The sequence below is a fragment of the Fukomys damarensis genome, unplaced genomic scaffold (assembly GCF_012274545.1).
Source record: "Fukomys damarensis isolate Sample0158 unplaced genomic scaffold, DMR_v1.0_HiC HiC_scaffold_9, whole genome shotgun sequence".
In the NCBI taxonomy this organism is placed as follows: Eukaryota; Metazoa; Chordata; class Mammalia; order Rodentia; family Bathyergidae; genus Fukomys; species Fukomys damarensis.
Window position 1 is genome coordinate 42,714,029 of NW_022900921.1, and position 19,209 is coordinate 42,733,237.

General features: G+C 41.6%; 1 protein-coding gene across 3 annotated transcripts in view; it reads right to left on the reverse strand.

Moving 5' to 3' along the window:
- Nucleotides 1-19,209, reverse strand: part of Cracdl (CRACD like) — a 56,050-nt gene that overhangs the window by 22,021 nt on the left and 14,820 nt on the right. For 2 of the 3 annotated variants that reach the window (XM_033761715.1, XM_010643222.2), the window contains 4 exons: nucleotides 17,717-17,796; nucleotides 7,448-7,616; nucleotides 2,188-2,323; nucleotides 1,665-1,826 (listed from right to left, as the gene is read on the reverse strand). In XM_033761715.1, the coding sequence (XP_033617606.1) occupies nucleotides 1,665-1,826; nucleotides 2,188-2,323; nucleotides 7,448-7,616; nucleotides 17,717-17,796 (547 nt within the window). Of the gene's footprint in view, nucleotides 1-1,308; nucleotides 1,354-1,664; nucleotides 1,827-2,187; nucleotides 2,324-7,447; nucleotides 7,617-17,716; nucleotides 17,797-19,209 lie in introns of those variants that run through there. The other variant, XM_010643223.2, reaches the window with a different exon arrangement.

Genomic DNA, 19,209 nt, shown 5'->3' on the forward strand with positions numbered 1-19,209 from the left:
ACACACACACACACATATATATATATATATATATTTTTTTTTTTTTAAAGGCTCAAATTTTGGTTCCCTATGAAGTTACTAGTTGTGAACATTACTCGGTAACTGACAATGCTTCAGAACTTAAAACATATGTGGTAGGGTGCTGCCATGAAAGATGGGGTCAGCCCTAGCCTAGCATGAGTGGCCACACCCGACCACTGGTGGAACTTGGGTATCATAGCACTGAATGGCTTTGGAGCAAGGTTTGCCTTTCATGAAGGGCTTAGAAACTACCTGTTCCTTTTTACTGCTTCTACTGGCTTTGGACAGAGAACTACAGGCAGAGAAAAGGCCATGTCATGGGCATCAGGGGCTGACGGGCTGGGAGGAGGGAGAGTCAGTCACTGCTAAGCAGGGAAGCGGCTTCCAACAGACATCTCCCCAGTGTGTGGCCCAAGTCACGTATACTCCTGAGGGAGTATACTACGTGGAGGTGTTTACTATATTAAGGGGTGCAGGGTTGGCTTGATGGGGTTTGGCCCCAACCCACACCATCATCTTCACCTTCTAGTTCTTCTTGAGGCTGAACAGCAGGTGTGGGAGCCCACTCTTCTCAGAGAGAGCAGGGAGCAGCCCACCCTGGAAATGAACTCTGGAGAGAATGCTTCTCTGGTCAGCTCCATGGGAACCCCAACCCAGGGGCTGACTGAAACTCAGTTCCTGGTCTGTGACACTCGGGAGCCCATAAGTACTTACAAAAATTAGGAGTGATGGGGACTTCAAGGCACCCCAGTTATGAATATCATTCACAGTGACACAAAATATGCAGCCCCACAATGTCACTGTGAACAGCCCCTTTGCCAAGCCAGAGGTGAAAGCATTTCTGGGATGTACAGGGCAGGTGTGAGGCTATAAAATATGGACTCTGGCCTTTATTTGCTTTTCAAATGTCAACAGAGCTTAAGTAATTACAACTCATCCCATACTATAGCAGGGCTTATTCACGTGAGGAGAAGGACCATCTGTTTGGTCATTTATGTGCAAGTACATACCATGGGTACTGAGTGTTCTTACCACAATAAAGTAACATTTTTAAAAGGACAGCGTCATCAAGAACTGTTTATGCACAAGGAAGAGCTCGTTGCTCGGTTCCTCCTCTCGATTCTATAGGGAGGGAGGTATTTGGGATCAGGTCGTTGTCCCACTGAGGTTATAAACTCCACTCCTACCCTGTCTACCAGAAACACAACCCCCATCCCACCTAAACTGACAGGTTCTCTGGGCCAGTGACTTGGCTACGGGGCTCAGGTTAAGTGTGTGTTTACTTACTGTCCCTTCCTTCTCCAGCCAATACTGCATTGTGACATCAGAGAACAGACACAAAGGCATCTCTCTTTTTCAGTGGGATTCCAGGTCTGGTTATCTGCTCTGCGTCAGACCCACCATCCCCCTAAAAGGTCACCCAGACCGTATCTCTACACCAAACCTGAATTTCTGCTCCAAGAATGAAAACAAACATCGCCTAGGGGCCAGCTGGAGGCTCCAGTGACCTGGGCCACTGCGCTCTGCATAACCTTTCTCACCCATGGGCATTTTGGGGGTGAAGAACACACAGGGACCCCAAGCTTTAGCTGCCAGTAGTGGCAGGAGAGGACAGAAATGTTAATGGCCCACGCTGCACTTGCCTTTATGGTTGTGCCTGAGCCCACGTCGTGCAGCAAGGACATCTCCGGGGGGCTCCGGGGCAACCCGTCATCCTCAGAGCTCATGCCAGTGTCCTCTGCCCGCTTGATGGGTAGCCCCCCTGGAGGCGGTGGCCCCATCTTCACATGACATTGTATTTTTAACTAGATTGGCACAAAAAACATCTGCTCTGAGTGTTTCTTTCCACCGATGACATCTCTCAACAAGCCTCCCTGCTCCTATTCATTTGCTCAGGAAATATCTTCAACACCCTCCTTGTGATGTGGAGAGCTGAACCAAAAGGCGGTCACCACCAGCTCTCTTGCTGTCACCTTTCTGTGTCCATCTAAGCTCTCAGCATGAGTCAAGGTCCAGGGGAAGCTACGGTGGCGTGTCTTGGGAGAACTGTGATGTGCCTCTGAATCTACTTTAAATGCATCAAAGAGACCAAGTGGAAATCACTTAGATACTGCTGGGCTGATGGCTGACCTATACACCATGTGACACTGTCAAGTAAACACTCACCTGTAGCGCTTTAATCCGGTCGCACACATTTTCTTGAGAAAACACTCGAACGGGCCGAGCAGGGTCCTGTCCCGCCTCAGGAATGAAAATACTGTCATGTGAAAGCGCCCGGCTGCCCAGTGTGCCCCTGGACTCCCTAGGATAAAAGAGTTATTGTGAGATGCTAGCCACCTCCATCTGTCAGCGACCCAGGGTGCTCAGAGTGAAAACAGGAGTGTGGGTTAAGGGACCGTCACACAACAAGTTTCTGGCCCTTCTGACTCAGTTTATTCCTGCTCTGTCAAAGGGCACAGGCTACTGTTAGGAGCAGTGTAGAGATGGGAATTTTCCTAAGAGACCTGATCATTCTTTTTATTGGTGGAAAGACCAAGGTCTGAAGAGGTGTGAGGTCTAAGATGAGAGACATAGGGCTGGCACTGGCTGGCTTCTGTGGACACCTGCCCTGGGTGTCCTCCAAGGGAAGATCAAAGCTTATGTCTAAACACCAGCCCCTGGGTGAGCTGGAGGCCATGTCTACACTGTAGCCTGAGAGCCTGCCTGATAGAAGTGTCCTCCTAAGGTAGTCCAAACCATCCAGGGCTGCAATGGCTGCAATGGCTGCAAGACTGCATCCTCTTTTGGTGAAGAATGAAAACAAATTTGGTCTGTGTGACCCAACCTCCACACCTGAGCTCTGAAACAGAGAGGGCTGACCCTTTGGTCACCACTGTCACAGCCTCTTCCCCAGTTCAAGGATCTAATTTGGAACCAAATCCTCAGAGGATGTGGGAATTTGCTGCCAGATTTTCCTAGCAGCCTGAACAATAGGTGGAAGGAGATGACTGAGACCAGTGGTGAAGGAAGGAAAGCCCCTTCCCTGTCCTCTGGGTGCCTTGTGCCCACCAACCCCACCCCAGCCATCCTGACCTCCATGGAGCACTAGGGACTCTGAGGAGTGGCCCCGTCCCAATGCAGATGAAAGGTGCTGTTTGCTTTTCCCGACTCTAGCCTGAAAGTGGGAACTCATGGTTCCCAAAAGGCTGTCTTTATGTTTCTAGGAAGGAATCAGCCCATTGCAAAAGCCTGGTTCTCCCAGCCAGCAGCTCTGGACACAAAGTCCCCACATACCTGCATTTGCCCCCACAGCAGACAGCCCATGGCCACAGCCTGCGGCAGCCATGACCATGGCCCAGACAGCTCCAGAGTTGGGACAGCAGGAGAAGGCCTCCAAAGAGACAGAGTGGCTGAAACACATGGCCCAGGTGCCCCAGTCCATTCACTTTATCAGTACTCATAGGGTGGGAAACAACCCATGGGTCCCTGGTCAGGCAGGCGCCTGCTGGAGTAAACCAGGGGCATCACCTGACGGAGAACTCCACAGCTGACCACTGAGGCAAGGGTGATCTCTACATGGGCGCAGGCTCAACAGAGTAAACCATTTATATATACATGCGTTTGTTTATATTTTAAAAATAAAAATAGAAGAATAAGTAACGAATAAGAACGGCTTTTTTTAGAGAGAAGGAAAGAAGTAGACGGGGAAAAGGGTACAAAGGTACTTGCATTTATAATCTTGTCTTGGAAGCTACGTAAATATTTTATGTAAAGGAAAGACAAGATCAAGCAAAAAGGGAAATAAAACAATCTTTAAAAGTGGAAAACAGAAACAGAAAAGCCTAGTTTTCTGTCAGGTTGTTAACATAACTACACAAAGAAAGGAATTAATTCAAGTGACTTTAACTCTACACCCAAATGACTTTTCCTTCCCCATCCAGGAGAGGATAAATTCTAAGGACAACAAAAGCAAATATCAGCTTTCACCCTGTAGTTTCATTTGTAGTCATCCTAATTTAAAAAATAATGCACAACAATATGTACAGCATGGGATCTGTATGTGGGGAAGGGGGCAATAAAATTACTATACTACAGGATGAAGAAAATAGGTGATTTAGTTAATATCTTCAGAATCTAAGGTTTCCAGTAAAGAGAATAGAATCAAAGAAGTAAAAATTCTGTCCTATGAAGTTTGAAATGGAAATAATAACTTATTATTCTTTTTAAAATAATAAAAAATTTCCAAGCTACATCCATGGGGAACATCTAGAAGTAGGGACAGCGATTTAGCAATTATAACCCCTGGCAGGCAGTGAAACCACTTCACATGATAAGGAAAAAAGAAAGGGCTATAAAAAGGGGGCAAAGGGGTGTGGATTTCAGATCTGGATCAGGAAATGTGCAACACAATCTGGAATTTCACAATGTGTAAGAAAGCAGGGAGCTTTCAAAGACAAATGTGCTTAGGCCACAAGAATTCAGAAACTAACTAGAACTGACTCATGACAGCCCAAGGTAGGGACAACTAGAGCACTAAATATGAATGAAAGCCAGGCACACTGTCTCATGCCTCTCAACACCTAGAGTGGCCGAGGCAGGAAGATCACAAGTTTGATCAACTCAGTAAGACCCTGTCTCAAATCCTCCAGTATTAGGGAGAAAATGGTCACAGATGAAAACAAGTCAAATATATAAAAACCAATGCATTCACAGTGACACTCAAGAGGAAAAAGAAAAACCCAAAGTCATTGGTCACGGCTGGGAGTTGCTCCGATAGCAGTCCGTCCTCTGAGAACAGATCAATGAACGGTGAGCCGAGTATTGTCCCGCTTTTCCTGGGCAGACTGTGTTTCAGGGAGCTGAGGGAGGAAAGCTGTTCACACAAGAGCCCCAGCTAGCAAACGTGAAATGAGCGATGAGAACAGAAGAGCTACTTTTTTGCAATGAAAGAAATGGAGAGCGAGCAGGCGTTGAGAGAGTTAGGTGAAGAAGGTTCACCGGGTCACACCAAGCCCCAGCACCCCAGGTCTCAGCCTGAACATCACAAGTGAGACAACCAGCACGAATGCGCTTTGCTGCATCTGTGACGGGACGTGCACAGCACCATCTCCAGCCTGAATCTAATCAAACCTCTGGATGAGTTTACGTGGAGTTGAGAGTACACCAGCACAAGCTCCATTGTTTCAAGAGACAGCAAATCCAGAATGTGGACATTCTGAAAGACAAAGGGCCTAATCCTCTGCCATATCAGTGACAGGAAACAAAGCGGGGAGGTTGTTATAGATGAAGAGACTTAAGCAACACCATCAGGGGCTGGGCCTGGGACTCAGTGTACAGCACTTGCCTCCCATGGGCAAGGCCTTTGGCTCGAATCCCAGTATGGGGAAAACATAACAACAAAAACAAATGAAGATATACTGAGGGATTGTCCCGGGCCTTTGCCTAGATCAGCTCTTAAACCAGGTGTAGTGGGGCACACGTGCAATGCCAGTGCTCCGAAGACTTGGCGGGAGGATTGCTGTGAGTTCAAGGCCAACCTGAGTTACACAGTGAATCTCTGACTCAAAAAAAACAAAGAAAGTGAGAAGGAGAAAGAGGAGAGGCAGAGGGAGGAGGAGAGGAAGAGGAAGGAGAAGGAGGAGAAAAAGTAGTAGTAGGAGGAAGAGTAGGTGGAGGCAGAGCACAAGTGTCACCACGCGGGCACAGGGCCCCCGGTTATTTGCCATCACAAACTCATCTTCTCACACGGACCCATTCTGCCCTCTGCCATGGAAGAGAAGCTGCTGCAGAGAGCTTGCACAGCAGCTCAAGGACACTGTTGGGAGTTGGTCTCCTCTTGAGTGCTGCTTTCAGAAATGTCACTATTACTTTCTCAGCCTTGTCTTACCTGACGCCTGATCCTCCTTTCCCAGGAACATCAGTCCTGGGAAACTTGTTTCTGGTCACTGAAGACCAGCTTCCTGCTAGTTGCAGGGAACAGACAGATCAGATGGGCCCTGTCCCCACTTTCCCTGGGCTCTGTTCAAAGAGGAGAGGACAAGCAGATGGGCCATTTCCCCTCTGGCTGTGACCTGTCTGTGGCTGGAGGGGTTGAGCCAGGCCTCTCCAAAACAGGACTGTGTGCCCTGAGGAGGTGGGGCTCTGGGGCTCAGGGGAGAGCTCTGCTGGGGCCTGCAGGCCCAGCCACCTAATAAGGTGGTCAAGACCAGGTCTGGCTTCCTCAGGGTTTGGAGCTTGTCACCTAAGAAATGTGTATAGTGTATTTATTCCCTCCATGCCTCACAAGGAACACTGAGAATCCTGCTCCCTGCATGCAACAGGAAGAAAATGAAAGAATGAAAATCTAATTGTCCCTGTCCAGTTATCTGGTGCCACCAAGTGGTCAGTGTAAATACAGGTGGGGAGGCCGGCAGGGAGGACCAGGATAGGACTCATGGAGACACTGGAGCCCCGAGTCCATCTCAGGTGCTCTGTTCGCCAATCCCAAGGGGTTCCACACTCTCTCAAGAGTTTTATCCTTAAACTCGAGGGCCAGTGTTTAAAAGAAAACATAAAAGCTGGCAAAGCAATAAACCTGATTCTCTTCCATTTGGTCACAGAAATCACTGTGACCAAACTACAGGTGTGGTAACTGTTGTGCTGATACAGAGTTGCAAAAATAGTGATCTTGTCCCTGGACCTCCCCCAGTTTTCATTCCTTATAAATGATTTTGGGGTGATTTTTATAAGGCTGAATCACAGGAAGCCTTTTTCTCTCTCTTCCACTGCTGTCTAGTGAAAATGTTCTTCTTAGATTACTGGGAGTTCAGTTTAGAGAAATGTATTTTCTAGTGCAGTATTTCAGGTCCTCAAAATAGTTTCAAGTTAAATTAAACCAAAGCCTACATATTGACCCTGCCACTTTCAGCTGTAGGATGTTGGACAAGTTCCAGTTTTTCTGTGGCTTGGTTTGCTTCTTTATATGATGATACACAGTACCTCTTCCTGCAGTTACAGTGGGCTTCATTTTTCTGTACTGGAGACTGAACATGGGGCCTCTGCACTGAGCTACATCCTCAGTCTTTTTTTAAAAGTTAGTTTTAGTTGGGGTCTCATTAATTTGCTACACTGCCTACATTGGGCCTGACCTTGTGATCCTCCTGCCTTAGCCTCCCAGAAGGTTTAGATTACAGGTGTGCACCACCATGCCTAGCCTGGGCCTTTAATATGTACAGCATTCGGCACACAGCACCTTCCTAACTGGGTGACTGTTCCCTAGCTTTCTCCATTCTTGTGTGTGAAAAGACAGGCAACATACTCTGCATGGAAGGACCACTGATAGGATTACCTGGGGGGAAGGAGGCTCCAGAACCCCAGACATGGAATAGTGTCTTGGGTCTTCTTGTGTCCACTGGTCCCCACCTTCTTGTGTTAGTGCATAAGCCCGATGGGTGCAAAATCGACTTACTCAAGCTCATCCTCGGAGTCGTAGCCCACTGGCCCGGACTCGATGGCAATGACCTCGCTCTTGGCTGGGTTTTGTTTCCAGGCACTATTTCCTGCAGACGAAGGTGATTCCTTCCTCTTCTTCTTCCCAAATAACTTCTTAAAAGTTTTGAATTTGGACTTTTTCTTCCCTGTACAGATTTTAAAAAATCAATCAGCAAGGGATTGTGTGCAGATGTGAGCCTTCTGTCCTTGGGTTGGTCAGTGGCTTCTCTAACCCTCTGACCACTCTGCACCTAGACCTGCACACCTGGAAATGAACTGAGACTCTGTTTCTTTAGGGTATTTAAGTAAATGTACCAAGAGCAACCTGGGGCCACAGGCACAGACTCAAAACCCAGGCAACTTTCCTCTCAAAGGAGATCAAGTCATGATCTCTAAAATGTATGCAGGCATCAGGGAAAGTCCAGATGAGAAAAGAGCTGTATGACAACACTTTGTGTATTTTCTTTTTTAGAAAAATTAAGTATTACTTTATGCACATTTAGAGAGTACAGTGTGATAATTTGACTCACGTGTATAGAATATAATGATCAGATCAGGGTAGTTAACATTTCCAATCATCTTAAACTTTAAACTTTCTTGATTAAGAAATAATAATTGTACATACTTATGAAGTACAATGCAATAATTCAATATGTGTATATCTCATCCTGACCAAGGCAGGGCAGCTAACATTTCCAACTCAGGATCATTACCTTGTGTTGGGAGCCTTCAAGTTCCTCTCTTCTGATTAGTCATAAAATGTACAATAGGTCTCTGGGAACTAACGTTCCCCCACTGCACAGTGGGCCACTAGAACTGACTACTTCTACCTATGTCCAGATGACTGCTATCTAACCTTCCTCCCTCCCACCCTTCCGACTCACTAGTAATCACAGTTACACATTCTGATCAATGCTTTTCAGGTTACATGCAGTATTTGCCTTTCTGCACCTGACTTCTGTCACTTAGTGTATATCCTCCAGTTCCATTCATTTTGGTGCAAAAAATATGAGACCATCCCTTTTTGGTGGTCAAATAATATTCCATTGTTTATACTCCACATTTCCTTTATCCACGTTATTTTAAAAATAAATTTCAAATGCTTTATCTAGTGCAGACAAAGGACAATCAGAGGAGGCCAGCCTCACAGGCAAGGGGTGGCTGGCTGGAGTGCCCAGGACCATGATGAACTAATGCTGTGCCACTCTTCCTGGATTGTCAGAAGGCGCAACTCTTTGGAAAGAGTGATTTGTGATCATTCTCTGATGTGCCCTTCCTTCTCATTCATGGATGCTGTCCTAGCCAAGACCGCAGACTCCACATCAGCAGTGTGGTCCATTCCTCCTCTCCTGAGGTGTGTGAGCCACAAGGATGCAACATCAGATGCAACCGGGATGCTGCTAATGCACCAAGAAATCTGCTAAAGCAATTAGCTAAAGATGCTTTCGAAGTGAATAGCTTTGTACAGGGAAGTCCTTTAAAAATAAAACAGGGTCTTTCCATTTGCTTACATTAATTCTCCCTTGGGAAGTTGACATAATCCTGCCTTCGAGGGCAGAATTATTTAGCATCATTCTAGCAGGGGCGGAGAGAGCTTCTCCCCAAAAGGAAGTGAGTTTTTCTTAATGTCCTATGGGAATCTCCTTACAATCTCAAAATGTTTATGCTGCTAAAGACTAGGGGTGTGCACCACGAGTGCGAGTCTGAAAGACTCCTGAGTTTCTGCATGTGCTCAGGGCGCCCCCTGGAGGTCTCAGCAAACCACACACCTCCCTAACCTGCTGATCAGAGGTGAGACCTCATATTTATTCTTTGTGCCCTTTTCCCTTGATCGAACTCGTCAGAGGTTTACCGATTTTATAGCGCTATAAAAAAATCTGGCTTTATTAACTCTATGGAATATTAATTGTATATTGCAGTGATTTCTGTTCTCATCTTTACTCTTTTCTTTCTTGCACTTTTTTCAGGTTCGCTTTGCTATCTTTTAAAAATTTGAACACAGTTTACTAATTTTTAGACTTCCTCTGTATTTATACATTTACAGGCAATACATTTCCCTCTAAATTTGTTTTAACTGCATGTTTGCATTATCAACTGTAGTATTTTCATCACTGTTTGGTGGAAACATTTTTCTAATTTCCATGATGATGTTTTCTTAGACCAATAGGTTATTTAGAAAAGTATGTCTTCATTTCCAACCACAGCAGATTTTTCTTCATTATTTTTCTGTTAATGATTTCCAGCTTAATTGTATTATGGTAAGATAATAGCTTCTAAATGATTTGATCCATTCAAATATGAGTAGACTTGCTTTATTATCAAATGATCATATTGATAATTTTTTTTGGGGGGTTGCTATACAGTACACACTGGCCTTGAACTTACTATGCAGCCCAGGCTGGCTTCAAACACATGGTGATCTACCTGCCTCGGGTTCCTGAGAGCTGGGATTACAGGTGTGCGCTACTATGCCCAGCTATATAGATACTTTTTGTAAATGTTCCTATGGTGCTTGAAAATTATATGTTTTCCACAGGGACTTGAGTTCAATCCCTGGTACCAAAAAAAAAAAGTGTTTTCTTTCATGTTCTATATATGTTAATTAGAATAAAGTCTTTTTCTTTTTAATTGTGTTGCCAAATATTTTATTTATACATTTGTTCTATCAATTTGAGAGAGAAACTAACCCACTTTATAGATTATTATTTATCTTTCAGGTGTCAATTTCTACGTTACAAGAAATGCAAAATTATTTTTTCCCACTTGATTGTTTTGGAAAATGGCCCTCTTTATTTTAATTATATTTTTGCCTTAAATTTTATTTTGATTATTATGAGTGGTCATCTCCTTTTGCCCAGTATCCAAAAATTTTTTATATTTTTGCATCCTTTTATTATCCTCACTTACGAATCTTTATTTAAGTTCATATATTTAGGGTTTTAAAAATCAAATATGATAGTCTTTAATTCTTAAGTGGAACAAATAATCTAATAAATTCACATAAACTCACTGTAATTACTGATACATTCATTGATAAGTCTGCCATCTGAGGTGTTTTGAAATCTCTTTTCTCTTCTTCTTCTGGGTTAACTGACCTTTTTATTTATTCTTTTCCATCATCCCACTTCCCACTAAGAGCCTGTAAGTTTTACCTTTGCTCTTGTTCTGTCAGTGATTTGCACAGCAAACTGATTATGCTATGCATTCTATTACACATCAATACAGGGAACCCTGAACACTTCGCTCCCATTTTTATGTCCTATTATTTTTATTCAGATTGTTTAAAATATCCAAGATGCTGCTCCAGGTCCCGGGGATGTGGCTGCTGTTTGTCATGTCCCTTGCTCTTCACTCCTTCTTGTGCCCCTCACCTTAGGCCTGACAGATGATTCCTTTAGAACCTTCTCTTCTGAGGGCTTAAAGGTGTCAAACTTAAATTTTCTTTGTTTGAAAATATCTTTATTATTTTTCTCATTCCGGAAAGACATCTTTCTCAGGTACAGCATTCTAGGTTGGCAGTTCTTTTTTCTAAGGATACACTGAAGCTATTATTTTACTGCTTTGTGATTCTACTGAACTGTTGAAAAATCAGTCACCAACTAACTTTCTGCTCCTTCTAAAAGTAATTTGTTTCTTTTTCTCAGACTCATTTTAAGACTTTTAATTTGGGTTTTGGTTTTCTTCCATTTCATACCGTATGGATTGCCTCGTTTTATTTATTCTTTTTGGGATTCCCTGGGTTTCTTTTTTTGGGGTGGGGGAACAGGGTCTTACTCTGTAGCCCAGGTTGGCCTCAAACTCACAGAGATCCTCCTACCTCAGCCTTCCAAGTGCTGGGATTATGGGTGTGTGCCACCACGCCTGGCTCATCACAGGGTTTCTTAAATCTGTGGATTGGGTCCTTTTTTTTTTTTTAATCAATTCCAAAAAATTATTTTTACATTAAAAAATCACTTTCAGCCTGGGTGTAGCTCAGTGGTAGCATGTACACTCAGTGTGCTTGAGGCCTTGGGTTTGCTCCCCGCACATGCACTCCCCACCCCTCTCTCCCGTAGGTGTGGAGTTGTAGAATTATCCCCACAATCAAGTTGCAAAACATCAGTTGCAAAAGCTTTCCAGCACTGTCCTTCCGGAGTCAAATCTTTCCCTTACCTTTAATCCCTGGTGTCCACTAATAACTTCCCTGTTCCTAGCTTTGCCTTTCAGAGTGTCACACCCATCAAGTGGGACAGTTTGCAGCCTTATGGTTCTGGCTTCTTTCACACGCAGACTCATTCACATCATTATGTCAGCCAATAGTTGGTCCCTTTTTATTACTGAGTTGCCTTTCATGGTACAGACATATGAATTCAGCCAACTGAAGGACACTCAGCATCTAAGTTTGCCGCAATTAAGAATAAAGTTGCTGTAGGCTTTTGTGTAAACATAAGTCTTCATTGTTTGTAGGTAAATACCTCAGAGTCGGACTGCTGAGCCATAGGCTGTGTATGTCTGAAATTTGTCCAAAGTGGCTGTGCTATTCTGTATTCCTACCAGCAACTTGCCCTCCTAGTGTTTGTTACCAGGTTTGGTTTAGATTGGTCTAAGAGATTCTAGTAGATGTGCAGTGTTTTTCATTGGAGTTTTAGTTCACTTGATCACTACAAATGTTGAACATTTCTTCATATGCTTATTTGCCATCGATGCATCTTCTTGAAGCACTTTAAAATTTTTTTGGGCTATTTTGTTTTTTTCTCTCATTGAGTTTATTGTACATTTTAGGTATACAGTACAGTTACAGTCATCATTGGGATATTGTACCTTTAATGACAGGTCTTGGTTCTCATTTTTTCCCCTTATCCCTGCCCTCTCTTTACCCCCTCCCCCTTCCCTATTTACAAATACTTTATTTCCATTTTTTCGGCCTATTTTGTAACTAGATTTTTCTTCTTTAATTCTGATAGTTTTAAGTATATGATGTGTAGAAGTTCTTCATCAAGTGTGATCGACAAATATCTTTTTATATTTTAACTTGTATTTTTATTTTAACAGTGGCTTTTACAGAGAACGATCTTTTTTTAATCATTGAGTTTATTGGTACCTTTTAGGGATACAGTACAGTTACATTCATCACTGGGATCTTGTACCTTTACATGACAGATCTTGGTTCTCATTTTTTCCCCTTATCCCTGTCCTCCCTTCACCCCCTCTCCCTTCCTTATTTACAAGAACATTTTTCCATTTTTTCATATTTTTTCTTTTCCCTTATGTCCTTTTCCCATTCCCACTTCCCCTACACCTTTAGCCCTTTTCTTCCTATTTCACACTGTCAATTATACATTTGAATCTTATTTACACTTTTAGTTTTTCACACCAGAGAAACGATTTGGTAATTACACGTGTGACTTATTTATTTCACTTAAGAGTATGACCTCAATATTCATTTTCCTATGAATGACTCTAATTTCTCATTCTTTATGGCTCAGCAGTATTCCATTTTATAGAAAAACCACATCTTCTTTATCCAGTCTCCAACTGATGGGCAATTGGGCTGTTTCCAAGTCTTAGCTATTACAAATTGTGCCACTATAAACATGGGTGAGCATATCTCACTATGGTATGATTCTTTTAATTCTTTTGGAAAGATACCCAGCAGAAGGATAGCTGGGTCAAATGGAACCTCTAGTCCCAGATATTTGAGGTATCTCCATATTGATTTCCATAGTGGTTGCACCAGTCTGTACTCCCCCAACAATGGAGAAGGGTTCCTTTCTCCCCATAACCCCGCCAACATTTGTTATTGATTGATTTCATGATAGCAGCCATTCTTTACACGATGAGGTAGAATCTCAATGTTGTTTTCATCTACATCTCTCGAACAACCAGTGATGTGGAACATTTTTTCATATATTGATTTGCTGCTTTTACTTCTTTGTCTGAGAAATGTCTGTTCATTTCAGATGCCCATTTTCGAATCGGGTCTTTATATTTGGGGAGGCTGATTGTTTTGAGTTCATATATTCTAGATAATAGTCAATTGTCTGAGAAGCAGCTGGTAAAATTTTTTTCCTACATTGTAGGTTGTCTCTTAGCTCTGTTGGTGGTTCCTTTTGCAGTGCAGAAGTTTTTTAATAAAATGAGATCCCAGTTATTGATTCTTTGTGCTAATTCCCATGCTACTGAGGATTTGTTCATAAAGTCTTTTCCTATGTCAATGTCTTTAAGGGTTCTGCCTAATTTATATTCCAGCAAATATAGTGTTTCTTTTTTAATATTTAGATCTTTAATCCACTTGGATTTTAGTTTAGTGCATGGTGAAAGATAAGGGTCTTGCTGGGGATTTAGCTCAGTGTTTCCTCTGCCTGCCTCACAAGTGCAAGGACCTGAGTTCAATCCCCACTACCAAAATAAAAAAAAAATAGAAAGATAAGGGACTAGTTTTAATCTTTGGCAGGTTGAAATCCAGTTTTTCCAACACCATTTATTAAAGAGGCTATCTTTCCTCGAGTGAGGTTGGTTGGCTCCTTTGTCAAAGATGAGGTAGCTGAGTACATCTGGGGTTGTTTCTGTATCTTCCAATCTATTCCACTGATCCTCAGGTGTGTTTCTTTGCCAGTATCATGCTATTTTTATCACAGTGGCTTTGTAGTATAATTTCAAATTGGGAATTGTTATACCCCCTGCCATGTCTACAGAGAAAAGTCTTAAATGTTGATGAAAAATCCAACTTATCATTTTTTCTTTTATGGATTGAGATACCAAATCTAAGAACTGTTACCTAATCCTATGTCACAAGTATTCTTTTATGCTTTCTTTTAAAGGCATTAAAAGTTTTACATTATGTAAACAAATGATATATTCTGGTTAATTTTTATATAATCTGTGATGCAGAGGTAAACATCCACTGTTTTTACATATGCATATCCAATTATTGTAGTATTATTTGTTGAAAAGTCTATCTTTTTTCCACAGAATAACTTTTATAACTTTGTCAAAAATCAACTGATCATATTTATGTGGGTCTATTTTTGGACTCTGTTCTGTTCTGTTTATCTCTATACATCTATCCTTTCCCCAATACCCGACCTTCTTGATTACAGTAGCTTTATAATAAGTCTTGAAATCAAGTACTGTGAGTCCTCCAATCTTGTCCTTTTTCAAAATTGTTTTACCTCTTGTAGTTTTATGTTTTTTCACATAAATTTTAGAATCACTTTGCGAATATTTGCAAAAAATTCTGCTGGGATGTTAATTGCTTTGTATTTACCAATTCCTTTGTCATTCGCTGCAGGCTATTTCAAAGCAAATCTTTCCATCACTATTTTCATTTTGTTCCTCTAGATTTGGCCCTTTCCTACATAAAAAAGTTTATGAATATTCATGAAAATGAAAAAGGATTACTGGTCAATATTTCTGCTCCAAATATCAAGCTCACTGCATTCTAGAGTTTCATAACTGTCTTTTAAACAATGCAGCATACTTATGTGTACTGAACACAGCATCTGCTGCTCGATTTGTGGAGAAGTAACATGTTAGCAACACAAAGTCTTCTGACTCATAAACATAGTATCTCTCCCTACAGTTAGGTCTCTGTTAAATCTTAAAGCAATTATTTGTATTTTTCAATATTGTTGCATATATTTTGTTAGATATATACCTAAATATTTCAAATTTTTGGTGCTTTTAAAACATTTCAAATGTTCGATTATTCATTGGAAATGTGTAAAAATACAAATGATTTTAATGACTTTATATTTTGCAACCCTGCTAAATTTGTTTGAGTTTTATACTTTGTATGTTTTTGCTAATCACATCTGCCAATAGAGAACTTTTACTTCTTCCTTCCATATTTATGCTCTTTCTTTCTTGCCTTACTGCCATGGTTGATTGCCATATTGCTTTTTACGATTTATTGGCACTTCCAGATATTTTCACTATCTTCAAAAAGTATATATATTTGTTTTATAGCATATATGTGATCATTCTGCTATTTATGCCTTCAGCATTTGTTTCTGTTTTATGTTAGTTCACTAGGGTTGCTCCACCAGGACCACAAACTGAGTGGCTTCAAAAGACAGGAATTGTCTCATAGCTCCAGAATCTAGAAGGCAAAAATCAAGGTGGCGTTGGCATAGCTGGCTCCTTCTGTGGCCATGACACAGAAATTCATCCCATTTTGTCTCCCTGACTTCTGGCAGTTTGCCAGCAATCTCTGGCATCCCCGAGCTGGTGGACACACCATCGCCATCTTCACCTCTGGGTTCACAGGCTGTTCCCCTTTCACCTGCCTGTGTTGACATTTCCCCTCTATATAAGGACACCATTCATAGTGGATTAGGAGCCCACCCTATATCTGTATGGTGTCTTCTTAATTAATTACCAAATTAGAGCACATTCTGAGATGTTCAACACAGGACTCCTAGGGGGACAAAATTCAACTCATAGCATGTTGGTTCCTGTCCATCGTGCCCTGCTGCCTTATACACTTGGTTATCAATGAGTATATGCTTGTCATAGAGCTGAAAATGTTATGTGCCACAGTAATAGACAGATGGAAGGCACCTTCTTCTAGAGAAGTTTGTTGCTGGGGTTACACCCATTGTCGGTGCTCTATTAACCAAGGGTTGAAGTTCTCCAATTACCCAAGTGATACACAAGTAAGCTACAAATCCACACAGGGTTGGCTGATCCATGATTCACACCCACTGAGATTCTCTAGCTCCTTGAGCGCCTGGGTCATTGCTTTTTATTTGGCAGTCCACCTGCTACAGGCCCTGTACTTTGTTTTCTGAACCTCCTTCTTCCCTTCCACCCCATGAAGACACGAAACTAAAATTTTAAATTTCCAAGACTGATAAAAGATCTTGTGCTTGCTCATCTTTTGGGGTACCATTTTTCTCTCATTTCTGGCCTCATTATTTCTTATTTTTAAAAATAGATGTAAATAATCTCTCATCTAGATAATTCATAAGTTTGAGTGGGAGAGGGTTGGTTCAAAAACATTAGGTTCACTGTCATTTTGGGGAGGGAGTGACATTTAGTTTCTTTCCTTCTGTTCCAAAACTGATTTTTCAAGGTGAGCTCTATAAGTTTCCTACATTAGCATTTATTGAGATTGTTTCAGAATAATGAAATACTCATTCAAACTATTTTCTTATTTAAAGTGAGTAATAATTCAGATCCTACACTAAGCATTTGAAACTTCATTTTTTCTCAGTATTAATCTTAAAATACCTTACTTTATATGCTTTTTGATACCTATTGAAATGTAACAGAGAAAAAGTGATTCTAATACAAAGTAACAAAAATATATTTATAATATCTAAAGTAAAGTCTTGGTTGAAATTAGTATCTGAAGCTAGTGACTATGGGCTAGAATTGAGTATCACTGGAAGTTATTCTTCCTGAACTAAACCACAGAAAATCACTATTGGCATTTTGACTTTAAACAAGAGCTAGAGGCTTTCGTTGACAAAATAAAGGGAGGACAAATGGCTGATCTAGAGAAAAGGTATACTGCGGGGAGATCGATGTTCCTGAATGTTAATTTCACAACTCTATGAAGGAATAAATGGGATATATGGAAAACAGTAAATCAACCACATAACTGGATAACCGCTGGACCATGTTCTGAGATGATGATTCACGCGCCTGGAATCTAGCTCAGGAATGGCTATAATAAAGGCCTCCTGGAGGAGAATAAAAGTCATCAGAGAGAGGGGTCAAAGGTTCTCTCTGTTTTGTTTGTTTGGGTTTTTTTTTTGTTTTGTTTTGTTTTGTTTTGTTTTTTTGTTTTGTTTTTTTTGGTACTAGGGATTGAACTTGGGTCCTTGTGCTTACAAGGCAGGCAGCAGTACCACTGGGCTAAATCCCCTATCCTCAAAGGTTCTCTCTTGATGTCATTATTTTTCTGGCTGATCAGGTTTTCCTGTGATTTTTTTTTGGACTGATGCCCTTGGATAACCTTGGATGATAAATGAATCCACTTAGCCCTTTTTTCCTTTGCTTTTAAGTCAAACATGGAGATGTATTTACCTCCCAGATGAGTAAAATGGTATTAAAATCCCTTATATTTGCAGAGAACAAAAGGAACACTGCCCTGAGTGGTGTGAATAATGTGTATGTGCACCAGTCACAGCGTGAGGGCCTGGTGTGTCGAGTCATGCTAGGGACTGGACACTCCCTCTCCCAAAGCCATCTCCCTCAGCCTCTCCCCTGCCCCACAACCAAAGGCTGCTCCCAACGCAGGGGAAACCAGGGCTCTCACCTGTGTTGTCCTCCCCAAGGCTTTCTGCAGCTTCCCGAAGCTTAATGTCCATCACCCGCGTGGAAATCATGTCCAGTTCGCTAAAATCAGAAGGAAATTCATGTTAAGGAGCCATGCTGAACAGAAGCTATTGATCAATATAATGGTGGCAGTGACTGCTCTGCCCACATACATCCCTGCAGAGACAGAGTCGGGCAGAGAGCAGGGCAGGCAGGCACCAAACACAGCCACAGCTGTAAGATCAGGAATCGCACGACTGAGGCAATGAGATGGAAAATAGAAGCAAACCAAATGTTTCACTCGTTTATACAATGCAGATTAAGTTTTTCCTTCCAAAGAGGAGTTCTCAAATGATGAGAAATTATGTTTTTTTCTTATTTATTGTAGTTTAGAAAACAGAAAATAAAAATCACCCATAATCTCACCAACTAACGATAACCACATTAATGTTTTAATCTCCTTCCAATATTTTTCCTATGCAACTCTTTTGTGTACATGCACACACATCAGGAAGTTTAATTTCCTGGTGTCTTCATTTATACCATCTTATTAAAATTCTTGGTAGGTGTTATTTTAATGGCTACATATTACTTCAATATGTTATATTTTACATTGAGTTTTTTTTACATTGAGTTTCTTGAAAAAGATATAAAAGAACTCAGAACATACAAGGAACCAACATATGGCTCCTCTTACCTCAGCTTTACTTTACCACACCCCTCTCACTAGATTGTTTCCAAGGAAAAGATCCCACACACTATTATCAGTTCACCCAGATGGATTTGGCTTCTTTCTAAATAAAAATTTCTGACTCTTCATGGAAATCAAATACATGCTTGCTAGTCTGTATTTCTGCCACACAAAATTGAGCATTTCGTGTCCATCTCCCATAGCCGACCTCAAACAAAGAACTACCTATAAAGTGTGATCAAAATATAGGGTGAATGTTTACATTTTTAAAATGATTACAGCAAAAGCCACATGGCCATTAATAACCCTCAAAATCTTCCCCCTCTCTTCAAACACACTTGTCCCATCAACCTTGCCACTTTCTGAAACAGTTCTAGAAGCCCCCTTTCATGAGTGTCTTCCTGAAATGTGACCAAAAAATATATAGTGAAAGATGCTGCTGAGTGCCATCCAACAGGGATGCTGGAACCTTACAGGTCTCCTCACCCACTTTATTCACTACATCTGGCACGGGGCCTCATCTCACTCTTCCTCAAACTCAAAGACTGTGAAAGGTAATTATTTTCAATAAACTCAGGGCATCGTACAACTAGAGATGCTCGGGAAGGAAGACTTCCAGAACTGCTTTAGAAAGTGGCAAAAAGGATGGGCTAAGTATGTTTGAAGCAAGGGAGAGTATTCTGAGGGATTCGTGGCACTGTATCTTGTACTATAATAAGTTTTAAAGAAAATAAAAAAAAATCTAAACATTCACTGTATATTTTGATCACATCTTGTACGCAATACACAGTTCATCCAGAAAG